The following is an 18424-nucleotide window of genomic DNA, read 5'->3' as shown; positions in this document are numbered from 1 at the left end:
CTCAGTATTGATAGGAATACTAATCTGATGTGACGCTTTTAATAGGTGTAAGGCAGCTGGTAGCATTATTAATTGCATTAACTAATTTTTATACATGTAGGAAATCATGGATCGAATCTACAAAAATGTCATGAATAAAGTGAATGAAATGAGTGGTTTTCAACGTAACCTGTTTATCCTGGCCTATAATTACAAAATGGAACAGATTTCGAAAGGACGGAGCACTCCGCTGTGTGACCGGTAGGTCAGGGCTGTCCCTCTCGACCGTGTAGTCATTTTATTCACGTTAGTAGCCCTGTTAATTGAGGTAGTTGTAGGAAACAAGTTTATTTTAAAAAGTCAGAGGGACTCTTTAAAAAACCCATCTTGCATAAGAATATGAGCAATTTAACGTGGGCTACGAACCAAAGCATCGCAGGTTCGATTCCCAGTCAGGCCCCCAGCAACCGCACATTGATGTTTCTTTCTCTCTGTCTTTCTCCCTCCCTTCCCTCTCTAAAAATAAATAAATAAAATCTTAAAAAAAAAGAGTATGAGCAATTTAAAAATTATTGCCATTTTAGTTGAAAAAAATTTGCACTTAAATTTTTACTTGATTTAATAGTGTGCTTATATTTTATATGGACACGTATGTGATTTTAATTATTTTGAGTAATAGTTTCTCTTTACTTTTAGACTTCATATGACTATAAAGTGGCAATCAAGTATGATTAAATGTCTTCTGTTTAAACACCTATTTTTTGTTTTTGTAGTACTAATAGAGTAAGTAGATTTAATTATAAAATAGTTAGAATTTAAAAAATGAAAGTATGGCATTCAGATTATTTTTCTGGGAATATTAATAGATGGTAGTTTTCAAATGCTTCATTTTATTTAAAACTTTGTAAGTTTTTTCTCTACCTTCTAGTTATCGCTTTAATGAGATCTATAACCTATTTTGTAAAACTTTTAATATATATATTTTTAATGATTGCCATTTGGTCTTTGCCTTTTTCAAAGTTACTTAACAAAAAAATCCTTCTTTTGATCAAGGTAGTGAGTAAACTTTTTTATTAGTATATTTTCAGAAACATTTCAATTCAATATTTGAATTTTTTAATTCACCAGACAATTTGTAAACAGTAAACATACTGGAACTTGAATTAGTGAAATTTTTTTAAAAGTTAGACTGCTATGTATAAATTTGTACATACTTCTAATGAAGTAAGCTAAAGCAAACAATTTGCTTTTAATGCTCAGTTTTGGAAAGACATAATAGGGTTATTCAGTGTTAATATATATATGTATTATAATGATGTAAAACAAATTGCTGTGCCCATTAGTAAGGGTTTTCCATTATTATGTAATATTAATCCAGACAATTTTGAATTCAGCTATTAGCTGAAAACTTTTTTTTTAAAGATTTTATTTATTTATTTATTTTTAGAGAGGGAAGGGAGGAAGAGAGAGAGAGAGAGAGAGAGAGAGAGAGAGAGAGAGAGAAACATCAATGTGTGGTTGCTGGGGGTTATGGCCTGCAACCCAGGAATGTACCCTGGCTGGGAATCGAACCTGGGACACATTGGTTCCCAGCCCCCGCTCAATCCACTGAGCTATGCCAGCCAGGGCAGCTGAAAACTTTTTACGAAAAGATCATATATTCTTTACTTGGTTGAACTTTTAAAAATTAAGGCTTAAGTAGCGGGTCAAGAGAATCTCTTGAATTGGGTGCGTGTGTGGCCTTGGATAAGTCACTAAATACCAGAACTAGGAGATCAAATGATTTGGGAAATCCCATTCAGCTTTACAACCCTGTGATTCTCTGATTATTTATTTTTTTGTTTTAGGTTTATTTTCCGGAAAGTTCGAAGCTTGCTAGGTGGGAATATTCGGCTCCTGCTGTGTGGAGGTGCTCCGCTTTCCGCAGCCACGCAGCGCTTCATGAATATCTGTTTCTGCTGTTCCGTGGGTCAGGGCTACGGGCTCACGGAATCTGCTGGCGCTGGGACAATCACGGAAGGTTGGTGTCGCCCAGAGCGGAGTGCCCAGCCGCGGCTGGGTCACCTTTTTGCACTTTTTGGTATGGGTGGTTTTCTACAAATATACAGGGGGACGGGGGTTGAGATACTTGTCCGGCACAGTAATGGTAAATTCCATGTTCTGTGGTTACTTACATAAGGTTTTAGAATGTATTAAGTAATTAAGTATGTCTAATAGTAATTCATCTAGAGGAGTGTTTCGTATTAAATTAGGTAATATTAAAAACTAATTAGCATTCTGGAAAAGAAATTTTAGTAAAAAGTGGTGGCTGTATTGTATACATTTGTTACATCAGTTATTAAGTTCTGTTTAGGTAGAAAATTAATGTCTTTAGTTTGTGTATTACATCTCGCATTCAGAAATGCGTCTTGGGGGAGGGGTGGTTTGTGGAAGTGTGGAGAGAGAAAGTAGAGGGGGGGGGCTCTGGGCAGCACCGTTTCAGAGCCTGCATGATGACGTGGTCGGGGGTGTGATCTGCTCCCCGGGAGGTTCCAGATGAATCAGACAGCACTTGTGTGCCTCTTCAGTGGGACAGTTACTCTGCTTTCTAGCCCTAGGGAAAGCTGTGTTTCTACTCTGTGTTTTCTAGATACCGACAGATAATAAACCCCTTCATGGCTGGTTTTTTCTTACTTGCCTTGAGTGCCTCTGTGTACTGTTTACCTCTGTGTATGTTCTGAGGCGTTACTCCTGTATTTTCCTGTTTTCAGTTGTGTTCTCTGTATTTTATATATTTTTGGAAGCTACTTCTAAGTTTTGTTTTGTAGGAAATAAGTAGTCTTTAAGTACATGCATATATGGTTCCTTTTTTCCTGAGGATCTTAATTTCTTCTGTATTTAAGATTTGCTTCGAAAGTGTGATTAATCAGTTACAGTTTGTTGTAACTAGATAGAACTCTCTGCAGTGTTAAATAGTGGCGTTGTGTTTCGGATACGTCAACGGCCTTTGAAGGAGGAACAATGCAGTAGTAATTTATAACGCTGGGTTCTTCTCCCAGGTTCTTGGACGTTAGCCATCTTCATCTCCAGCCTGGTCTTTGAGCCCTCGAGTTAGGAATGTAAATAGGGTGTGATAGATGACTGATGTGTGAGGGAGCTTCCTGGGTCTCACGTGGAAATAGTGACATGTGGGAGGAAGTTAGAAAGCCTATTTCTACTGCAAAGTTTCGCGTCTGATAGTGGAATTAGGTGCAAAACATTCTGCCCCATCATTTTGTAAGACGGGGGCAAGAAACTCATGGGCCAGGCCGCTACTTAACTGAGAGGAGCAGGCCCTGATGTAAGGAAATGCGATGGGCGCGGAACCTGGGGAGCTGGAGCGGCAGGCCTGTCCGTCTAATGAGGACTCCAGGTGCTGCTGATCTGGGAAGGAAGTTCCTGGGGATTCCACCTTGTGTGTAAAATGGCTTGCTGTTTTCAGTGTCTGTAATCAATTCAGATTAAAAACAAAACAAAACAAAAACTCAGGTGGGCCACACAGCCCGTGGTTCACCAGTTTGTGACTTCTGCTTTTAGGGATTCTCTGGGGATGTCTAAGATTTAGGATAAATTACTGTTTTTGGTAATTTAGAAAAAGGAAGCAGTTTATTACCTGCTGTAACCAGAGACTTGTCTTCTGTACCGTAGTGTGGGACTACAACACCGGCAGAGTGGGCGCACCGCTGGTCTGCTGCGAAATCAAATTAAAGAACTGGGAGGAAGGTAACGGCGTTCCAGCCACAGCCGTAATGTGTCTGGTATTAAGTTACAAAGTTAGCGCTGTGCTTCATCTTCTTCTTTGTTTTAGAATGTAAAATACAACTTCTCCTTCTGGTCCCTTACGATACATATATCTTATCTAGAGCCACATGAATGCATTTACGTTGCTTGTTTCAAAGATGATTGTGAAGAATTACAATTGTTTTTATTTTGTTTATTATTTTACTAAAAAAAGTACAAGTAAGTAAATTAGTTAGGAATTATAACTTTTATTTTGCAGAAGCAAATTTGTAAAATTTATTCTATGAAACCAAAGATTTTTAGTTTTGTCTTTTTCCTGAGGGCTTTAACCAAGAATTAACAGAAGGAAATTTTTACTGTAATTTCATAAAAACCTGTTGTTATATGCCACTTAAATGCTGATTATTCTTAAATTTTATTTTGTCCTGTTAACATGTATATGTTATCAGTGATTTGTTTGATGCTCTTTCCTTTCATGCATAGGAAAGATTCTAAGGCTCAGATACAGTTTTTCAGCTATTGGCAGAATTAGTGAAAATGTTTAATACATTTAAACTTGGACTATTCTGAAATCTGTTAAGAATAAATCTTTTAAATATACAATAATCTGATTTTTTAGACTTTGTTCATTTACTAAATAGACGATTTAATGCTTTTATTAGTTCTATTAGTATAATATTTAAGAATCTCTACAGAAATCTTAAAGGAGTTTACTTGTGAAGTGTGTAATTATTTTATATGATAGATGTTGGGTTTTTGAGTGGAATTTATTTTTTAAATGGTAGTTTAAAAGCATAAATTCCATGGTTAAGTAACTGAAGTTTTGTACCTAGTTTTATGTTGATGAGTTTTGTTAATTTGTAGCATCTGCCTTACTTCCTTTGGGAAACTAGAATCAGATTGGAATTAGGTGTCCCTGTTTAGAAACGAACAGTTTCAGATTTTCACATGATGCATTTGGGGATAAAATTGCTGGATTAACTCTAAGTTACTCTTTTTATTAGGTGGGTACTTTAATACGGATAAACCGCATCCCAGGGGTGAAATCCTTATTGGTGGCCAGAACGTGACCATGGGGTACTACAAAAACGAAGCAAAAACGAAAGCTGACTTCTTCGAAGACAAAAACGGGCAGAGGTGGCTCTGTACTGGAGACATTGGGGAGTTTGACCCCGACGGGTGTTTAAAGATTATCGGTGAGCCGGCTGATGTTTTCTTTTGAACGTGGGTGTTCCTGACATCGTTTCGTAGAAGGGGAGATGCGTGTTTAGAGAGGCTGTTTAGTAACGTCCGAATCTCTCTTCGTGTGATGCCGTTGTGGTCCGTTGAGTCACCCCGGAATATAAAAGTTTACAGTGGGACAGTGCAGAGTTGTGGGCACAGCAGATTTATGAGGCCTCGAACTCTGTTCAACGGCAGTGGCGTTTGCACTTACTCCTGGCTAAGCCTCAGAGAGTCATATTCTTTTTTTTTTTTTTAAAGATTTTATTCTTAAAAGAATACAAAAATAAAAAGAGAATAAAACCTGATTCACCTTCATCCTTCCTTCTGGTCATTGCTCTCTTCTGTGCTGCCGTGGTTTGCTAGTTCGAGCTGGCCTGTGTCTGCGGCTCTGCTCTCTGCCAGCCTTGGTGCACTTGACCATTGCTCAGTCTTCCCCCAAGACTCGGCTCCGGCCTCGCTTGTAGGAATTCTTTCCAAAACAGCAGGTTGAGAGTCTTAACACTTAGCACTACCCTAGTGTATTGAAGCTGGGCGGTTTCGCATCATGCATCTCTCCGGGTGGAATGTAATCTCGCTGGTGGCACTGAGTGTATTCTTTATCTTCCTGCATAACGTGTACCAGGAACATACCTGTTGAGAAGAACATAACTAAAGCTCTGCTGGGGGGGGTGTCCCTTAATCAGAAGCTAATTAAAAAAAAAGAATATATTTAATACTATCAAAATTAGGGTTTAATTGTATTATGCACTTGTAATTTTAGCATCACTATTACAGTGATCTCAGTTGACTGCAGATTGCTTAGAGAATGGCCAATATTTCTCTGTATCAAAGGTGTTATTAACGTCGTCCTCTAATGTCGTCCCCTCCCGGCCTTTGTCTTGCACAGACCGTAAAAAGGACCTTGTAAAGCTTCAGGCAGGAGAATATGTGTCTCTTGGGAAAGTAGAGGCAGCTTTGAAGAATCTTCCATTAATAGACAACATTTGTGCATATGCAAACAGGTAAGAAAGTGGAATTCATGCAACTTAAACCATTTAGTGTGCTATTAATAGCGTTTCCTTCCTATATGGGTCTTCTTTGGGACATTGTACCAAGAACCGTTCCTTCTTACCTGTTGTCTCATTACAGCCATGAACTGATTCTTCCCTTGTCATGCTTCTCCGCCCGCCCCCCAACTTCCTGTGTGGGCTTTCTGCTTTCTGTCTCACCGCAGTGCCCTCTGCAGCGGGGAGGTGAAGACAGGAAAGCCCTCCTTCCTGCTGCCTTGGTAGCCTTGGCTGCCTGCCCTCTGTCTGCCCAGAGAGGCTCCCCAGAACCCGTCCCAGGAAGCTCGAGTCAAGGAAGAAGTTGGGTTGGGGGAGGGTCCCTGCTCTCACAGGGAGCCTGCCTGGGACCCTGGCCGGGGCCAAGGGCTTCTTTCTCAAGCTGTTCAGCCCGTGATGACTTAGAGGCAGCTGGGAAGGGGAGTTGAAAGTTAAAATCCCAGAAATGCATTCTTGGGAAGTGAGTTAGAATTTTAGATGGGCGCTCTGATACCTTTTCCCAGCAGTCCTGCGTGGGATGGAGCTGTCCTCCGGGGTTGCTGGTCAGATGTGTCGTGGCCAGTCCAGCGGCCTCACTGCAGCGGTTGACGTGGTAATTACTCGGGAAAAGTAGGCCCTGCTTTCAGAAGAACCGACTTAGAAACACTTTGAGGTGCAGCCCCAGTTACGGATTGATTACATTTATGTGTGTAAATGATTCGGCCCTTTAATGACGTTTTTGTTAGCGATGCCACAGCTCTGGATATTTTACAAACTGTGATGTTAACCAGGCAGCCCTTCCCTTCCTGCCGCCGCTGCGTCTGGAGGCTCCTGCCTGCAGCGGCAGCCCAGCTCCTCCTCGGACACCGATTCTCATGGGGACAAAAGAGGAAAACCAGTATGGTCCCGTTGCTTTGGTTTGCTGCCAGATTTCTTTAGATACGACTTTTTATATTAGCTTTTATTTCTGTTTAACCTATTGAAATGAATTACTGATTTTTTTAAAGATGAGTTTTCTAATGTTTGTGATTTCTTTTTAAAAATGTGTGCATGACACTATTCCTATGTATATTTGAAATTGATCGTGGGATGTCAGATGCAGGTTTATTTAGCAGGGGACTCTGCCGGAGCGTCGGGATGTGCTGTGAGCCAGCAGCGGCGCGGCCGGGCCGCGGTGGGCCAGCGCCCAGCCCGCCTCCCGCGTTCTCCGTAAAGCCGCGCGGGGCTGGCTGCTGAGGTGTCGGTGCGACGAGAACTGCAGCTCGCCGGCGTGCCTTTCGCTCCCGTCCCTGAGTTGCCCTCTGTCCCTTTCAGCTACCATTCTTACGTCATTGGGTTTGTCGTGCCAAACCAAAAGGAGCTGACAGAACTGGCTCGAAAGAAAGGACTCCGGGGCACGTGGGAGGAGCTGTGCAACAGCTGTGAGATGGAAAACGAGGTGCTCAAAGTGCTGTCTGAGGCTGCCGTGTCAGGTGAGCGGCGCCCGCGCTGACTCTGGGAACCGAGGTGGGAGGAGGGTGCGGAAATGGGTTTGTCCTGCCGTGTCACAGGGCTTAGGTTACATGGTTTCCCTCGGAGACAGCAGTCGTGTTTCCCTGCCATTAGTGGAAGAACATTCCAGTCCCCCGTGGAGCCCTGCCACGGGACACGCGGGTCGCGGAGGCTCTCACCTCTGCGGCTGCCGCCTTCTGGGCTGGCCCTTCCCTCTGTTTCTCCGCTGTTTCCGGGACCCTGCTCGGCGGGCCGGCCGCCCCAGCCCTCACGTCGGCCGTGGCTCCTGCCTGCACTCTCCGCACTGCTGGTGGCCTGGGGGCTGGTTGTGCTGACGTGCCCTGTGCCGGCTCTGGGGGTTGGGGAGGGGGGCAAGGAGACGACATTAACGTGTTGGTGTAGTAAAAACCTTCTGAGTCACCAGCGTTAAGGACAATACAGGTACGACCTTTTGTTCTCGGGTATGTTATTCAAGTGTGTGAGGAATGAAATTGCACGTAACCCGATGGCATCATTGTTCTGACCCTTCATTTCAACAGTAATATCTGTTGGTGTGCCAGCTTGCGCATCATTTCTAGCAGTTTAAGGATCTTAAGACTTTGGACCAGTGCTAAATTCAGTTAATAGATATTCATTAGAAACCAACAAAATTTCTAAGTAAGAGAATACTTGAAAGGACAATCAAGCATAATTTTAGATTTATATTCTTTTCTGCTTATTATTTTATTTATAAATTAACAGCTTTATTGAGATGTATTCATATACCAACCAACTCACTCAGTGTGTACTATTTAAGCAGTTCGTCATGCATTCATGGAACTGTGCAATTGTCACTCACCACAGTCAGTTTTCTCACATTGTTATCACCCCCAAAGAAATCCCGTGTCCCTTCGCCCTTACTCCCCAGTGTACCTCAGAGCCCCTGGCCCTTGGCAGCCCCTAATCTGCTTTGTCCCTATGGATTTGCCTATTGGGGCGATTTTGTGTAAGTAGACTCGTGCCATACACGATTTCTGTGACGTGTTTCCTTCACTAGCATAGTGTTCATCCATGTGTTAGCACTTCCTTCCCTTTCATTGCCAAATGGTGTTTCACCGTGTGGATATGTATATGACATTTTGTGTATCCATTCACCCTTCCATAGACATTTGGGGTGTTTCACTTGGGGCTGTTACTGAGTGATGAACACTGCTATGAACATTCATATACAACTTTTTGTGTGGCTATATTTATTTCTCCTGGATAAATACCTAGGAGTGGAATTGCTCAGCCTGTGTTATTAACTTTATATTGGGCCTTTTGAGGAACCACCAGACTATTTTCCAGAATATTTTGTTCCAGATTATTTTCTGAAACGGTCGAGCTGTTTTACATTCCCGCCAGTGTTGTGTGAGGCTTCAGTTTTCCTGCATGCTTGCCGACTTCTGTCATTGTCCGTCCTCTGCCTCTAGCCATCCTGGCGGGTGTGAAGGGCACCTCGTTGTGGTGTCGATTTGTGACTTTCTGGTGCCTGATGGTACTGAGCACCTCTTCATGTGCTCACTGCCCACTGTATAGCTGCTCTGGAGAAACGTCTATTCAGATGCTTTGCTCATTTTTTAAAAACGAGGTTGTCTTTTTGTTACTGAGTTTCATGAGTTCATATATATTCTAGATACGAGTCCAAAATCAGATCCATGATTTGTAAATATTTTCTCCTATTCTAGTTTTTACTTTTTTTACTTTAAGGCACAACAGTTTTAATTTTGATAAGATACAATTATTTAAAATATTTTTCTTTTGTTGCTCATGCTTTTGGTATCACACCTGAGAAACTGTTGCCTAACCCAAGTCACAAAGCTGTCACCCCTGTGATTTCTAGTTTTCATTGTTACACTTAGGTCTTTGATCCATTTGGAGTTCATTTGTCTATGTGATGGGAAGAAGGTTTTCAAGCTCATTCTTCCCCCGAACCTCCATCAGTCAGGGTCTACAGGAAGAACCAGTAGGTTCTGTAGATGAATGAAGAAACCTACTGCGTGGAGCTGGTGTGATTGATTCTTGGGGCTGGGGGTCCGTGGGGCGGGCTGCTGGGGGGCGGACCGGGCCTCTCCGGCATGAGCTGAATGAAGCTCCTGTCACTGTCCGTGGTGGCACTGTTTCGGGCCGGGGTGGGGGTGGGGCTGTGCCTCAGCTCTGCTAAGAGCTTTAACTGATGGAATCAGATCCACGAAGATGATCTAGAATAATTTTCTTCATGTAAAAATAAACTGATTACAGACTTAATTACATCTACAAAACACCTTCTGAGCTACACCTACATTGGTGTTTAATTGGATAACTGGGAACTCTAGCCCAGCCCAGGTAACACGTAAACCTGACCAGCACAGTCCACCCCTTATCACCTGGGCATCCTTGTCCACCTCCTGGAGCCGCAGCTGGTTTCCAAGTGAGGGCGGTGGTCAAGCCAGACTCCTGCTGACGTGACACCGCGGCCCTGCCTGCGGCGGCGAAGGGGCTTGTGCTCCCCCTTTCCGCATCGCGTGATGCCGTGATGCAGAGGAAACTCATTAGTGTGTATTATGATAACGGGGTAAGAGAGCAAAATGAGGAAGAAATAGTTATTACAGTCCTCGTTCCTGTGTTTGTTTTTCTAAAACACTGGTTTGGATCGTGTCACTGAGTAAGGCCATAGAGGGCGGCGCCAAGCAGTTTGAAACCTAAAACTTACCTGGTCTCCCCACCCTGGCTTCTCCGTCTCCCCCACATCTCAGGGGTGTCAGACCCCTCGCCCCATAAGTCCTGGGGTCCCAGCTTTGCCACTTGGCTCGTGGTGGTTTCCTCCTGGACGCCACTCCTGGCATTCTCTGTTTCTGAATAAAACCTTGCTTGTTGTCTCTGCTTATGTTTTAATGTATTAATAAATCACTTGTCTCTAAGACACTTGAATGTCTCTCATTAGCACATCGTACACATGCACCTTATTATGGCTAGGTATTTGCCTGTTTCCCCTTGTTAGGTTGTGTGCCACTCGAGAGGAGAAACTATCCGTTTTTGTATTTTTAAAGACCGTTCAGTCCAGCGCTTCACACGGTGTGTTTCATTCAGTGCTTGTTGAGCGAGAGCTGTGACAGCCGGCCGGGCTCGCCAGGGAACGGTGTTTCTGCAGAGCCCGGCCTCCCTGTTCCCCGTCCTTCCCTCTGCTGGTGAGGTTCTTCCCGTGTCCGCGTCGGGCACGCCGCAGCGGGCGAGCGTCCTGCCCTGTGTTCTGGTTCAGCGACGGGATTCTCTTTAAACTTGACATGTCTCAGTTTCGGGCACAGTTATGCCTTTGTAGTGAATTTAGACAAAACAAGTAGGTGTGAAGTAAAGAGTGACCATTCCTGTCGTCTTCATCCTGCATCCAGCCCCCAGCGCTTTATACAGTTTGTAGTTTGCTGTGCACCCTTGTCCTCCGCATCTAGCTGCATCTAAGTTGAACATTTAAAAAAACTTGCGTTTTTTTAACCTAGCAATATGTTGCAAAAACTCCACATATCTATACCATGTAGATGTAACTCACTCTTGATGACTGAATTGCATTCTGTTTTATGCCCATAGCATAATTTAGCTAACTCCTTCTACCGATGGACATGAATTTAAAGTTTCTTGCTGTTCTTATTCATATATATTTAACTCATATAGCATTCCCGAGGGATAGGTTGCTTGGAAGTAAGAATCTTGGGCAGTGGGCTGTGCATTTTGGTGGGTATTCAAAGACTGTTTACTAAGAACTTCACTCGTACATTGTTCATGACTTTGCATTTCTGTTTTTTCCCACACCATCTCAGCAAGCCTGGAAAAGTTTGAAATTCCGGTGAAAATTCGCCTGAGCCCTGAACCGTGGACCCCGGAGACTGGTCTGGTCACAGATGCCTTCAAGCTGAAGCGCAAAGAGCTGAAAACACATTACCAGGCGGACATTGAGCGAATGTACGGAAGAAAATAGTGGCTCCCTTCAGCACCAGTGTGCCGCAGGGAGCTCGGATCAAATAGGAAAATACTTGAAATGCATGTCTCAGACCGTGAGGCGAACTCCATTCCTCATATGAAACCCAGACTGGTGTTTCTCATGGCGTCACCACTTCTGACGGACAGGACGAGTAAAATGCTACGACAGCAATTGCGTCTGTCTCTTCTCTCCTCTCCCCCGCAGTCACGGCCACCTGGACTGCGCCGTCAGCATGAGGACTCCTCTCCCGAACCGCACTGGGGAGCAGTGATTTTAAAACCTCAAGTTTTTAAACATGATTTGTATGTTCTGTATAATGTTCAGTTTGTAACTTTTTAAAGTTTGGATGTATAGAGGGATAAATAGGAAATATAAGAATTGGTTATTTGGGGGGCTTTTTTACTCACAGTATTTAAAAATGTAAGGTTATGTATGATGTGAAATTATGTAAATTTTAAATGCTTATGAATCAAGTCATTGTTGAACAAAAGCTTTGTTTCTGTGTAATTATTGTCCTGTATGCATTTGAGAGAAATAAAATACACCCATACTTACGTTTTAAGAAATCGAGACTTTGTGAATATATATGCCTGACAGCGTCTTCTTTTATACACTTATTTTTATGATGTGAAAACGGAGTGTGGTTGGTGCTGCATGGAACAAAGGCGCAGTGGAGGGCTGTGAGTTGGCAGGAAAGGAGAAAACACAGCAGAGGTAGCGCCAGTGGGCAACTAGCCTCTGCTAGCGCATCACCGAGACAGTCAGTCTCATAGTTAGCTGCTGGAACCAGGAAAACATACCCACTTTTAGAGTAGAAAGCAGTTCTAAAAGTTAGATGGGGTAGAACTTAAAAAACAAAGGGTAGAAAGTTAGTCTTTATTTCATTGATCATATGTACATTGAGTTGTCTGTATTTATGACACATTCATTATGGAGATGTATTCTATCCTGCTCTCCTACTTTTCATCTACATGTTTAACCCATTTCTCTTCCAAGTTAGGATTTTTTCCTGATGGTTCGCACTCGCGTGTGTGTGTGTGTGTGTGTGTGTGTCTATTTGTAGCTTATTGGAAAAGCAGCTTACCCTTTCTATCCTAAGATTTCTACACTAGAAAACGAAACAACTTGGAATGCTTCAGATACTAGTATTCTTACTGATTTCCACGAGAACTCTATTTAATGAGATAAGTTTTAATTTGTGGATTTTCATGTCCGCGTGCAACTTATTTGTGATTCTAAAAGCATTGCTTGTATGATACACAAAGTCTTCTCACGTGTGTTTCTTGTCTACTGTTTGAGCATTAAGAGTGATACTGTACCAATGAAGATGTGTTCAAATCAAGACTTTAAGAAAACATAGGTACTGTGTTTTTATGTCCTGTTGGTTATTTTCTCGATTCTCACTTTCTTTAGGCAACAAAAGGTGAAAACCAAGCTGAAACAAAACGTGAACATGGGTGTGTGTGGGTGGTGGGGGTGTCGAGGGCCCAGGGGTGGTTTCTGGTCATGTCACGAATGTCATCTTTAGAGACATTGCACATGGTGTTTTGTTTGGTTTTGAACTTGACTTGTATTCTTTTATATTTGTATTATGTTTCGAATGCTTTTCTCTTCATAGTTTATCATAAAGTTTGGGAAAACTGCCGAGAATTAAAAATATGAAAGAAATGAAATGGGAACTCTATCAGGATGTTGTGATCCGAAAATTAAAACAGGGTGGGTGGTGTTTGTGATGCTTTATCTTCAGAGTAATTGTTGGCTCTCAAACGATGTTTTAAAAGTTGTACTAAGAAAAAGTAAGTTCATTTCTTCAAAGGAGAGAGGCCGGTGACATCACTGAATCAGAATAAAAGTTGTTTCTTTCCAGAAACATCTCATAAGGCTGATTTAATTTGTATCTAATTCCATTTTAATCGTTGTTTTATAATTCCTTTCAGTCCTAAAACATCAGATGCCAGGGGTTAGGTGTCGCGGCAGAATATGAAATTAAGTAGAATCCCTTTTCAAACAAATTACTTTCTAAACCAAACCCCCTACAGTGACTTAAAAAACAGTATCTTTTAATATTACCCTTCCAAAGAGAAAAAGTTGGTTAATGGAAAAAAAAAAAACCACACCCAACAACTGTAATTCTATTATAAGAAATACTGCTTTAACTAGCAGGTACTGGAGGAAAATCAGGACTTGGAGTAAATGGCCATGTGTAATGCACATCGGTACACGGATTGTGGGTCCTGGGAGGATGGCTCTTGAGAACTGCCTGGAAACGCGCTGAGGGAGGAGTTCTTTGACCTTTCCTGTGCCGGTGAGCTCCGCCGTTCAGGCACAGCCTGGAGGCCACCCTCCTCTCCCTTTCCCATGGCTCCACTCCCCCCCCCCCCCCCCCCCCCCCGCCCCGCTAGACAAAAAAAGTTTTTGCCGGTAACAGAACTAAACTTTCTAAGTACTGCCTTGTTTTTAAGGGGTGGGTTTGATATCCACAATTTCTCTAAAGTTTGCAACTTTTGCAAAGTGTTTAAAAACATGAACTTGGCATATAACCTTGGGGCTGAAATTCACAAGATTTTGTAGTTTTCAAACTACAGTGAGTCCCTGTGATGCGACTTGAAAGCTTCAAGGGAACCCTGATGTGTGGGTTGTTTTGTAAAGAAATGCTGTACATCTGTAATGTGTCAAAGGGGGATCCACTTTTCAGCTGTCCCACCGGGCCACTGAAATGGGGGACACACTGTTATGTAGTGGTGATTCACCGTGAGTTCCTTTTCAATGTTTTCTTGGAGATCGCTGTTTTCCGCCTGGGGAAGTGTGGAAGCTACATGGTGTGGACTGTTTGTAATTTGAATGAAGTTTGAAAAATAAAGATACGTAAAAACAATTCTGATATTAAAACTCATATTTTGTCCTAAAAAGGGAAAAGCTCCCTCCACCACCCCCAGTCCCCCCCCAAAAAATTCAACTGTCAGTTGACATTCCCGAAATCCTTGTTGAAAAAGGGAGTTTGGGGGAATTTTCTTCCTTGGCCTAGCCATCCAGTTGAAGGGGCATTTTTGTTTTCCAGAAATTCTTACTCTTCATTTCTCAGCCTTCTTCTTAATGTGGCATATTTTGTGCCAACCTTTAATCATTTGTGGGAGAAAGAGTTCTGTGTGATGTCTCAAACCAACCGGAACAACAGTTTTAAGATCTAGCAGCTTCAGCGTGGGTTTTTTTTTTTTTTTTTTTTTTTCCAATCGTCACCTGAGATCATGCCTTTTGACTTTAGAGACAGGGGAAAGGCAAGAAAGAGAAACAGCACTCGGTTGCCTCTTTACGCCCCCTGACTAGGGACTGAACTCGCAACCTAGACATGTGCCCTGACCCAGAATCAAACCTGTGACCTTTTGGTGTACGGGATGACCCTCCAACTGAGCCACACCATCCAGGGCAGTGTGGTTTTTCTCGTTATCTGTGCCTCATTTCTCTGACTTGCCTCATTTATTCTAAACATGGGTAGCTCTTCCGACTACACCAAGTACACGCATAACTTGGGGATGAGGCAGGTCTGTATTGTCACGGACCTCCATCTCCCTGTTGGGGAAGAAATGGGGCTGTCAGGAAGACAGCTTGGAAAGATAGTGTCTTTTATTACTGCAAAGTTCCATGTTCTTCATCAAAATAGGAATTAAAAACCTGCCCAGGTTTCCAAATTTTATCCGTAAACTCCTGTGGTGTCAATGCTCTTCCTCACCATTAGGGTTAGTCACCCCTCTGCCCCCATGGCCCTGTTCTGGAACTTTGTTGCCTCCCCCACCCCCCAGAAATACTCTGCAGTCCCACAAAGGGGGCTGTTGCCAACCCCTGGATGAGAGGAGAGAACGGCCTTAACAGCAGGCCTGGACGGGCAGCAGGCTCAGTCTGGCTTCCGAGGAGGGCCGGGGTGGGAACTGTTCCTGCAGGAAATGCCCAGCTCTGACCTCGGCAGTGTGCTGTCTCGGACGCCTGCCTATGTGGTGCTGAGGGGTGGGCCCTGTGACCCTCAGCTGCCCAGCCTTGCTGTGGGGCTGCTGTCCCTGCCGGCCAGCCCAGGGCACTCGGCTCAGCTTTGGTGCTGACACCATCATCACCAGCCTCTCTGGGTTTGGATGATTTCTGCTTCAAGAAGAAAGCTGCAGCCCTGGCTGGCGTAGCTCAGTGGATTGAGCTCGGGCTGCGAACCAAAGCATTGCAGGTTCGATTCCCAGTCAGGGTACATGCCTGGGTTGCAGGCCATGACCCCCAGCAACCGCACGTTGATGTTTCTCTCTCTCTCTCTCTCTTTCTCCCTCCCCTCTCTAAAAAATAAATAAATAAAATCTTAAAAAAAAAAAAAGAGGAATGCCGCAAGACTTCCAAGAATTAGAAGTTTCTACCAATGTCAGGAGAATTGGCTGTTTCACAGCTGTGTCACAGGTATTCAGAATCTGTCTGAAACCTTGTCAGGTGATCAGCAGCTCACCTCATTTGGGGAAGCAAGATGTATCGGGCTGAAAAAGCGTTTCTGTGTGTGTTGCCCATTAATTCCACTTCTGGGAGTCTGGGAAATCCCCGACAGATGTGGACTGAGATTTCTTGCACCGAGACCATTGTGGAGTTTTTAGCAACCATCTGTTGGAAACAACCTAAGAGCCCTAATATCTAAACAGTTAAACGCCTCACTCGGTTGATATGTAGGCAACAAATGTGTTTGTACAACTGTTTATGTCATGAGAATGATTTAACATTATGAATTATTGGGGGGAAATGTGGGAATCAAAATTGCATAGGCCTTTCAGGTCATGGAGTGTGTGTGTGTGTGTGTGTGTGTGTTGCGTCTTTTACAGGGAAAAGCCTGGAAGGGAGTGTACCGATGTGGTGGTGGTTATGGAATTGGGGCTGACTTTCTTTATAAAGTTCATGCTTTTCTTATACATTATTTTAATAATGGCATCACTGCTGTTATAAAAATCCAAATTTAGGAGAGTGCATTATTTAAAGGTTTATTTTCTCACCCTGCCCAAATCAACAACTTTTTAAGAAAAAATGACCTTCATATTGTCTCATGTTTTGGTAAAGGAAGAACAGGAAAGAACGCCTTTTATTTTCTAATCACGCTGCATTTTTATTGGCTTCCTAGGGCTGCCTAACGTAATGCCACGAATTGGGTGACGTCCAGCGACAGGAATCCCTTCTCTCACAGTCCTCGGGGCCAGAATCCCAAAATCCCACGGTTGCTATGACCGCGCTCCTCCGAAACCCGTAGGGGAATCCTCGCCTCTTCAGTTCGGCGGTTTGCCAGGATTTTTGGCTTCCCTTAGCGTGCAGACAGATGTATCTGCCCAGCCCTTGTTCTCCACGTGGCATTCCCTGCCTGTCTTCACATCACCTTCCCTCTGGGTGGATCTGTGCCCAAGTTTCCCCTTTTCATAAGGACACGGTCCTCTCGGGTTAGGGTCCACCCTCATGACCTGCTCTGTCTGAACCTGACCATCTACCCTGTCTGCAAATCAGATCGCATTGTCAGGTGCTAGGAGTGAGGGTTTCAACATCTTTTTTGGGAGGACACAATTCAACCCCAAACTGAATTTGTATATTTGGGAGGCATTTTTCCTGTGTTAAGTATACTAAGTTGATCTAATTAATTAATAAAGTGACCTTAATGGCTACATAGTATTCCACAACATGGGTGTATCGCCATGTATTTAATCATGCTTTCATTGCTGGGCATTTAGGTTATTCCAATTTTTGCTGCCAGAATCCGTGTGACGACAAACGGCCCCTGTGAACATTTTTGTGCGTAAGAGGAAACTTGAGTATCTACGGGACATTCCCTAATAGTGGCCTAGCTCGACCCCACCTTCAGCGTTTCTCAGGCTGTGCAACTGGTACTTTGTTTTGGATGGATGCGTCTTGACTCCTTGGGTAAGTTTAAATGCCTGAGGTGTGACACTTGCGTGATGGTTTGTATCCCCCTCATTTAGTCTAATATGTCTTTTTCCTAAGAGAGCCTGAGTGTTTGCTACAGTGTCAGTTTCATCTGTCATCGGTCATTTCCTCCTTTAATCCGAGCTCCACTGCGGGGAGCAAGGGGCACGAAGGTGTGCCGTGTGACCCAGGCAGGCCCTGTCCTGGGAGCGTCTGTGGATTCCGTGTCAGGTGAGGGTTTTGTTTGTTTATTTATGTTTTGTTGTGTATTTCCCCCAGCTATCTCCATCCTCCCTTCCTCCTTTCCTTTTCTTTCTGATCCTAAATAATAATTTCATATGCCTTCAAGTCACCTGCGGAACTGTGTGTCCCACCCTCTCCCGGGACTACGCAGAGAGGAACAGAAATGAATGCAGCACCGTCACTCAAACAGGCTTCCGCAGGCATTTGACGTGGAACCTGGAGACAGCTGTGCCTTTGTGGGTCTTTGTCTGTTCCCTCCTCCGCAGCCTTTAGAAGACGTGGCAGGAACAGCGGGCACAATTGATGTTGTCTGCCACCGTGGGCCACCCACGCCCCATGGATGACTCGACAGCCCCCTGACGCCGCCCACCATGCACGCTGATGTTCACCGCTGCGTCTCCTCACGGCGGCCCAGGCATGGAGCCGTTCTCGCACAGCGCCGTGACAGCCTGGCGTAACAGGACACCTGCTTTCATAGGTGGAGAGAAGGAGGAACACAGACCCCTTCCCCCCCCCACCCCCCCCCGCCACACACCCGCCATCACGTGTCACCTCCGTGCGCCTCCTGTTGAAACAGATTTTGGATCACGAAAGAAAGGACGGCTTTTGCCTTGCAGCACCGGTAACAAGACCTGCTTTTTGAATTTGATGACTGGTCTCTCCCTTTTTTTCTTTGAGTCCTTCCTGCCTTTTTTTTTTTTTTTTTGCTTCAAAGATACAGAAAAATGACCTCGGTTTGATTGGAAAAACCTCCTTGAGCAGCCCTGTTCTGTAAGACACTAACAATTCTTGTGCTTGCAACTTGTGGAATAATAAT

General features: G+C 43.9%; 1 protein-coding gene across 4 annotated transcripts in view; it reads left to right on the top strand.

The window, feature by feature from the left end:
• ACSL3 (acyl-CoA synthetase long chain family member 3) overlaps positions 1–12026 on the top strand; it is a 57157-nt gene extending 45131 nt beyond the window's left edge. For all 4 annotated transcript variants that reach the window (XM_036022794.1, XM_036022796.1, XM_028510326.2 and 1 more), the window contains 7 exons: positions 101–240; positions 1827–1999; positions 3646–3720; positions 4743–4934; positions 5849–5963; positions 7299–7456; positions 11285–12026. In XM_036022794.1, the coding sequence (XP_035878687.1) occupies positions 101–240; positions 1827–1999; positions 3646–3720; positions 4743–4934; positions 5849–5963; positions 7299–7456; positions 11285–11442 (1011 nt within the window). In that variant the 3' untranslated portion in view covers positions 11443–12026. The remainder of the gene's footprint in view (positions 1–100; positions 241–1826; positions 2000–3645; positions 3721–4742; positions 4935–5848; positions 5964–7298; positions 7457–11284) is intronic.
• Positions 12027–18424: the final 6398 nt, after the last annotated feature.

This window comes from Phyllostomus discolor, chromosome 4 (assembly GCF_004126475.2).
Source record: "Phyllostomus discolor isolate MPI-MPIP mPhyDis1 chromosome 4, mPhyDis1.pri.v3, whole genome shotgun sequence".
In the NCBI taxonomy this organism is placed as follows: Eukaryota; Metazoa; Chordata; class Mammalia; order Chiroptera; family Phyllostomidae; genus Phyllostomus; species Phyllostomus discolor.
This window is presented reverse-complemented; position numbering and strand designations above follow the sequence as displayed.